Source organism: Apaloderma vittatum, unplaced genomic scaffold, assembly GCF_000703405.1.
Source record: "Apaloderma vittatum isolate BGI_N311 unplaced genomic scaffold, ASM70340v1 scaffold29939, whole genome shotgun sequence".
Classification (NCBI taxonomy): Eukaryota; Metazoa; Chordata; class Aves; order Trogoniformes; family Trogonidae; genus Apaloderma; species Apaloderma vittatum.
In genome coordinates, this window is record NW_009737524.1 from 38,806 (window position 1) to 46,610 (window position 7,805).

Here is a 7,805-nt window from a genome sequence, read left to right on the forward strand (position 1 = left end):
TTTCATGCTGTCTTCATCGCTGAAGTCTGCCAGAGGAACTCTTCCAGAGACATTCTCCATCCCCACTTCCAGGTGAAAGGTCTTTGCTGTTCTGCCTTTTTTTTTTTTTCTTTTTTTTTCCTTCAGATTTGCCTTTGCCCTGCAGGAGCTCTCACCTCCACACTCGCTAACCCCATCAGGCTGCGTAAAGCTGTTGTGCTCTTCACATCACAAAAATCCCCTCCAAGGAGCAAACTTTGACCAGCTCCGTTTCATTACTTGCCTGCCAGCCCCAGGCAACATCCGAATTGCATATAAAAATCCTCTTATCCATTCACAACAGCACGATAAATTTAAAATACAATGAAGTTGCTTAGCAGAAATAATTTATTTTGCCAATTGCCAAGACATATTGTTTTTTGCTGCTGCAAAAGCTGTTGGGCAAATATTCCACCACCTGGACCGTGACCACCAACCAGCGGCTTTGGTGAATTAATGAGAGGTTGGATCTAATTCCATCTCAGCTTCTGAAACGGGTTTCAGTTGGCAATAGAAAAAAATCAACAACCCTGCTCCCAGACAAGTCGTTAGAGTCAAGTGCCCCACAAACATGGCTGGGCCCTGTATGCTTAATTAAATTGACATTTTGGACGGAATTGGTTGAGAACAGATTGCCCTTTTCAAAGTTTTTCCACTCTGATTTTTTTTAAGTTTCAGGTCCCAAGTGATAGCTGCAGACAGAAGGCAGAGGCTGTCACTCTCTGTATCATCTGTGTAGGTACTTGCTGAATTTCCTGCTCCAGATTCTAATCTAAATGGCCTGGAAAGTTTGGAGAACTCTACAGTTCTCAAGCAAACCCTCTAGTGTCTCATCTTTCTAAACTCGGTTCTTCCAGCACGGATTAAAATCTAATGCTGAGCAAGATTTCGAATGCAGATGCTCCGTTTCAGGATCCAGACCCGGGCATCAATGGGTCTAGTCTCCATGTTCAGCTCACGGTGAGGCTCTGCCATATCTCCACCCTAAACAGATGCTGGTAGAGCAAGTTCTAAAGGCAGAAGGTACATGACGGGGGTGATTGTCTCTCTGAATTTTGTAGCCTTCCTGCAATTACTATCACACATCTGGTCTCTGAGGCTGCTCGGTGCCTCTGATGTCTGAATCCAGCTGTCACGCCTCGACAAAACCTTGTTGCCGTGTCCTTATTTTCCGTGCTCTTAACTCCAGAGTGATGCACCTCGTTGGTACGTTGTGTCGTCACACACGTGGCGGTGGAGAAGCTGGCTGTGAGGCAGGGCTGGCCAGCGTGGGTGGTGGTTCTTTGATTGCAGTGGCTAATGAGATGGGATCTCTCCAAGGATGCAACGTGTATCTCCATCTCGCTGATCTTCCCTGTGGCGAGATAAATGGTTCAAACCGTGGCGTGCTCAAGGAATTGTTATGCAAATTGTTTCGCACTGAAATAGGACTCTTGACTGAGGAGCTGAACCCATAGAGTGATATGTCCTTTGCCTATCTGATAGCACAGAGGCCTTTTCACCTGGATTTAGATGCCTGAACGTGCTTAGAACTGAACCAAATCCCTCCTGGATGGAGAAATGCGGTGAATAATGCACGAGCCCGGTGCTTTTTAAAAGCCTGCTGTTGTCTCTGATGTTGCAGCTCTGCTTTCAGAGAGGTCTGAAGTCCCATGGAGGGACCAGCTGCCCAGCCGGTCGTGCGTCGCACCGACACCTTCCTGTCCTGAAGCTTCCTTTGCACTCCAGGGAGCTCAGCATTTTAGATCAGCCTACCCAAAGACCTACGCTGTCAGCAGAGATAAGCAGAGGACTCCATGAAGCCCCTGGTGTCCCACCTCTGGGGCAGTCCTGTTTTCCACACCGCTCCACTGCTTGAGGCCACTTATGGTCTCAAGCATCCCATGACAGCCCGTAGGACCTGTGAGCCCAGCTCTACTCATGGATCCACCGGTTTCATGACCAGCCCTGACGGATCACGCTGCATTGGTAAGATGCTGAATAGATCTCGGGTCCGCAGATACAAACCCGGAGCTGGGGATTCGCAAATCACAGCGTTTGCAAATCGGAGGGCACGGAGCTGAAGAAGGCTCTTTTCCCCAGTTGTGGCTGATTTCTGGCAACAAAACGACTTCCAGGCTTGGCTGGAAATCACGATCTTGCAGTCCCCGTCCCGCAGGAAGGGCTTGGTGGGGTTGGTGCTCGCTCCGTGTGCCTCCTTGCCCCGGCGCGGTTTGGCTCGAGGTGTCTGTATTTCAAAGCTTCCCCGAGCTGGCGTTTGTCCAGGCCAGCGTTCCCCAGCCTGACGAGCTGTCCTGCCTCCAGCCTCCAGCGCCTGGAGTGGATCTGGCATGTTTAACAGATCAAAATTCCTTTCCAAGCCTTGTAAATATTTGATGGTCCATTTCTCTTTCTAACAGACAACAGTTCCTACGATAAATACATCAGCTCTCTGCTTACTTGCTCTCAGCAGGGGCGCTTGCTTTAGTCAAAATGAATCCCAGGGTTGGTCTCACTGTTCAGAAAGTTCATCTGCCTTTCGAAAGGCGAGTATGTGGGGATTTCTGAAGCGGAGCTGTTAGAGGAAAAGGCAGAGATCATTGTTAGTGCAATGGATAACGTCAGGTACGGCTCGCCGTTGAAAGCCCTGGAAATTAATCCAGAAAAAAATTGAAAAGTCATTTCCAAATTATTTTATACCCGTAGAACCCTGAGTAAAAATTAATTATGTTCTAGTTCCGGAAAGAAAAATGTCATAAAGTATAATGTACGAGTCACCTTGTTTGAGAATCTGATAGATTTTAATGAGAATGAAATTCTTTTTCTCCCTGTTTCGCAGCCCCTGCCGTAAGCCCGGAGGGGTGTGCCGGCTGTCACGTGAGTCATACGGACATTTCCTCACTTTCCTTGAAACCAAGTGCTTCAAGAAATGAAAACTAAATAAAATTAGAAAGCCTGAATTTAAAAATAGTCCAAAGCTTAGTTAGCTGCAGCGGACTATGACTGCATCTGAACTCAATACATCATGCTCTAGCCATTTCCCTGAGCTAATATACGCTGCTGGTGTGCTGTCACGTTTTGGGACAGACAATATTTTTTTTGGCAAAACGCACAGTTACCATCGGGGTGTTGCTGCCCTGGGATCCTCATTTTGCAAACCCCGCTTCTATCGTTTGAGGGGGTTGGAATGCTTGTTTTAAACCACCATTTACATCCCCTGAAATAAATCGAACGAATAGTTTTGTAAAACTGAAAAATTAATAAATAAGCTGACCAGCCGTAAAGCATGAACAGCATCAGGAGGGAGCAGAAGATGTTGTCACGCTGCCGCCTCTCAGGTGTTTAGACTGGAAGTGGCCGCGGTGTCTCACGTATCACAGGGCACCAGCACGGGCTACGCGGTGGCTTTATAGTGGCAGCCTTGATGTATTCCCATCCCTTTCCCCTCCCTTTTTAGTAAACGCCTTTTTTATTGCATTTGAATAATCTCCTGTAGTTTTTGCAGCTGAAACAGCAAGACGCTGAGCTTGACTTGATCCCAAATCTCATTAGCTGCTTTCACTGCCTTCCTCAGCGAAACACAAACAGCAGCGTAGCTGGAGAAAGTCCGTCATCGGCTGAAATGAGCATTTATTGAATGATTCAACCACCTGTGCCTGACACAAAGAGCCCAGTTCCCCACATGTTCATAACAGTTTCATTCATTTAAGCTTGTAAAAGTCGGGCTCGGTGTTTCGCAGCGGCAGCAGAAGGATCTGCTCCAGCCGGCTGTGAGGCTGAGGGTGATTTTTTTCTTTCCAGCGTGATGGATTGCTTTTCAGGAATAGCTTAAGAGAATGATTTTCAAATGAGAAAAAATGGCCTTTTAGATGCATTTCCAGACATGCACGTGGTCTTCCCTTCTTTGTTGCGAGTCAGCACTCCTGCACATTGCTTTCCTTGGTATTTTTTCCATGATAGGGCAGCAAAAGCTCTGAGAGATTAGGATCTTACCTCTTCTTGGGCTACATCCATCAGCAGACTTACTGCCTGAAGTTCTGGGTAGGGCCAGATCCTTCTTATTGTTGCAAGGTCCTGGGCTCAGAGAGATTTTTGAGAGTGTTACTGAGAACTGCAGCTGCCTGGAGAATCCTTTTTGCCACTTTCAGTCAGGAAAAGAAAGCAAAAAAAAAGGAAACCTGAGGAGATATTTATGAGGGCAAGAAAAGACAAAAAGGTAAGTGATGTGAGAACATCTGATGGCATCATGGGTCCAGACTGACTGTCCTCACCACAATGTGAGGCTTCTTTCTGCACCCTTCTTCCTTGGAAACTGAGCACCACTGGGCATCTTAGGTGGGAGACCTTTGGCTCCACACCCCTGTGTGCAGCTCATTTCTGAGCTAATAGCCCTCAGGTCCTTCATAGTCAGAGCCAACTGCTTTTTGCAACCACTTGTTTGTTTGGGTTTGGCCACTTGAGCTTCTCAGTTTCCGTACAGGACATGACCAAGTGAGAGAAATACCCTTGAAAGTCTGGGAGCAGAACCAGGACTTTCTGTCTCTCCCTGCCTCTACCTGAGCACTGAAGAAACGAACCCGGATGGAAATTGGAAGATCTCTTGCACAACAGATCTTGGACACCTTGTGCAGACCACGAAGAAGATGTCCACATTGAAAAGGAAGATGGAGATCAGCCATGCTGGATTGTCACTCTGGGGGAGCAGCTCCTGGCGCTTCTCCCGAGCATCAGGACACACAGCCCTGGGCATCGTGGTGCGGACTCTGCCAGACCCCAGCAGGGAGGTCCAGCTTGGAGTCGCTCCTGTCCCGTTACGATGAGCAGGCCAAGATCCAACTCCTGCTCTCCTGCTCCTGGCTGGACCTTGTGAAGCATCCCCAGCCTTTCTGACTCAGAGACCTCTGACAGACCTGGAGCTCTATCTCCCACCTCCATGCGCTGTCTGATCTCATGTGGAATTCTACCTCCTTTCTCGCCCGCGGCTTTATATCTGATTTCCTGAGGTTATTGTGCAAACCTGCTCCCTTAACTGCTGCGGAGAAGGGCAGAGCAAAACCAGGAGGGCTTTGTGCTGGTACCTCCAGCCTGTGGGTGGTCCTGCAGGAGGTCACAGGAGGACTGCAGGGACCCGCTGTTCTTTCCACCCACCCCTCTCTCTGCCCAAGGCAGCTCCAGATGAGTTTTCAATTAGCTCTGACCTTCATTTCTGAGAGAGATTATTGCAAACTGCGGCAGAGACAGCTGAATTTAATAAACATTTGTCCAGATGAATAAGGGCTGGACCATTCCCTCGGTTACACAAACTGCTGTGACCTCCCTGCCTTGTCAAACTTGTCAGCACGTGTCTGTCCATGGGGAATGCGGCTCCTTGTCCGTTAAGCGGCTGCTTGTCGATGTGTATCGCAATCTTCAGGACAACAAGCATCCCAGAGAAGAGCAGAAGGAACCGGGTGGGATCCTCTCTAATGCCTCAAGGGTTTCTTCTGAACTGCCACCCACTGATCTAGAAGGTCATGTAAGCTCAGCCCTAAGCTCTCGCTTAACTGAACTCCCATGAAGGGTTTGAGGTGCAGCTTTTCCCTGCTGTCGTGCCCTGGCTTGTTCTTTCTGGAGGTCTGTCATTCTTTCTACAAGCCTCTTTGGTGGATAAAGTCTCCTAAAAGGGAATAGTTCGTGCTGAACTCCGTGCTGCAGAAAGGAGATTTCAGAGAAAAGACCTGCTGGTTTAGTCACCCTGGCTTTAAATGGGGTCACTGTCCTCTGCAAGCCACAGAGCCGTGATTAGAGAAGAAATGTAACCACAGCCCACAGATCAAACAGCTCCATGCAATTAATTTCAATTATATTTCAGGAAAGTGTCAGCCTGCTGGCTAATGTCAGTCTAGAGGCACAGATGACAAATCAGACCAGACTTTCCTCCTCATTAATTTACTTGAGAAACAAGGACGGGAGATGAATGAGTGGAAGATTCCAGGTTTTCCTAGAGGACTTGGTGCCAGACGGAGCCTGCTAGACACGTGAAAGCCCCTCAGTCTCCTGGACCTTGTCCAGAAGCCACAACACAACCAAACACCGCTGCCAGGCTTGGGCTCTGTGGCTCTGGCCAGGCTCGTGGACTTTGACCACCGTCCAGGGCTCCTTCTCTTCCCAGCTCAACCCAGGCTTTTGGGAACTAACCCATGACCTGAAAGAGGCTTCCGCTGGGAAGGGGAGTGATCAGGCTTGATGTGGAACTGGGAACAACCCCGTCTGTTTAGCGAGAGGTGCTGGGACAGCTGGGATCTGGCTGGGACTGCTTCCTCCTGGGAAGCCTGAGACGTGGGACATGTGCCGTTCTGGGAAGGGGAGGCAGGTCCACGCTGGACGGCGGTGGCTGTGCAAAGGTCTGCGCTTAGCATCGGGGATCACTCCAGCTGGAAGGGTTGTACCTGGATGCCCAGCCTGGCCAAAGCGGTGTGGGGAATGGCCGCCCACCTTGGTCCACCAGCTCGGTTCTACGCGAGTGAGAACAAGGAGAAGGGCTGTTGCAGCCAAGGCTTCAGCCAGGAACGGCTGGGGAATGCCCACTCGCTGCCTGGGAACCCTCAAAATAGTAGCAGGCAGTGCCAGATTGTTTTTATCACAGGGAAATGTTGTTAGTGGCAGAAGTTAGAGGAAAATATATCAAGCTGGGTCCAGGAAAGAAGATACCGCCCTCCTCGTGGCCAAGTTCAGGGTCTGTTGTACTGCTCTGTTGGCACTGCTGGCCAACCCTTGGTCACAAATGTGACACAAATAAGCAAACTGAATGCTGACATCAGTGGAGGAACCTGAAGAACGGACGTCTCAGCCCCAGTTCCCCCCGCCCAGTTCCCAGTGGGGGAACCTGTCCCTGACACCTCTCATCAGTGCAGGGAGAGGAGGGAGACGCCTATGAACAATCCCATTTCTTTGGGAAGGTGAAGAAGCGTGGGATGAGGTGGGAGATCTCGTCTGTCTTCTGCTCTGTGAATTCAGTTGGAATCTGCTGGGTCAGCTTCTCCTTCCAGCCAGGCAAGGAGGAAAATCCCAACGGAGAATCCTGATGGAGAGGGATTACCCACTTACTGCCTGTTTCTTGGTCAGGCTGCTTATAATATTTAGGAGCCTAAATCAGAGTGTAAGATCTAATACTGGGCAGTGAGGCCTGGCCCTACAGCCCTGCTGTTCTGCAGACGGAGGTGCTGCTCGTGATCTGGAGGATGAGGCAGAACTGTGGGTTGGATTGGGACATTGGGAGGCCAGAAGAGACCTACTGGGAGTGAAGGACCAGACCGAGAGTGTGGTGGTGATACGTTGTGAATGTGTCTCCTTCTCCTCTGCAGACCAGCGGATTGGGACGTGTTTCTCTGCTCTGATCGGGGGCCGCTGTGCCGGGGACCTTCCTGGCCAGTACACCAAGATGCAGTGCTGCTGCGACTCCGGGCGTTGCTGGGCCATTGGTCAGACTCCGGAGATGTGTCCTGTCCGGGGCTCTGGTAAGTGCAACGCAAACACCTCCACCTGCTGCTGGGCCCAGTGGCTCTGGTGGCCCTAGTGGTACCCCAGGCTTGACGTGGAGAGACATCACCGTCACACCCACAGAAAGGTCGCATGAGGATGCTGGCTCTCCTGTCTGGGTCTCATCTGAAGTTGAGCCAGATGAGTGCAGCCAAGGCAAGAATTTATCCCTTTCCTCCTACCCCTTCAGTTCTTTGGCTCCCACCGTAATTGAAGCCCGGGAGGTGAGCCCAGGCAGCAGGAGGCCCTGAGGAGGCACGATGCTGCAGCTCCATCTCTGCCTCTGCAGA

General features: G+C 50.2%; 1 protein-coding gene across 1 annotated transcript in view; it reads left to right on the forward strand.

Annotated features, from left to right (window-relative positions):
* LOC104279912 (fibrillin-2-like) overlaps nt 1-7,493 on the forward strand; it is a gene marked incomplete at its 3' end in the record, with an annotated part of 45,122 nt that extends 37,629 nt beyond the window's left edge. The window contains exons 8-9 of the mRNA XM_009877373.1: nt 1,909-1,986; nt 7,341-7,493. Coding sequence (XP_009875675.1) covers nt 1,909-1,986; nt 7,341-7,493 — 231 coding nt within the window. The remainder of the gene's footprint in view (nt 1-1,908; nt 1,987-7,340) is intronic.
* Nucleotides 7,494-7,805: the final 312 nt, after the last annotated feature.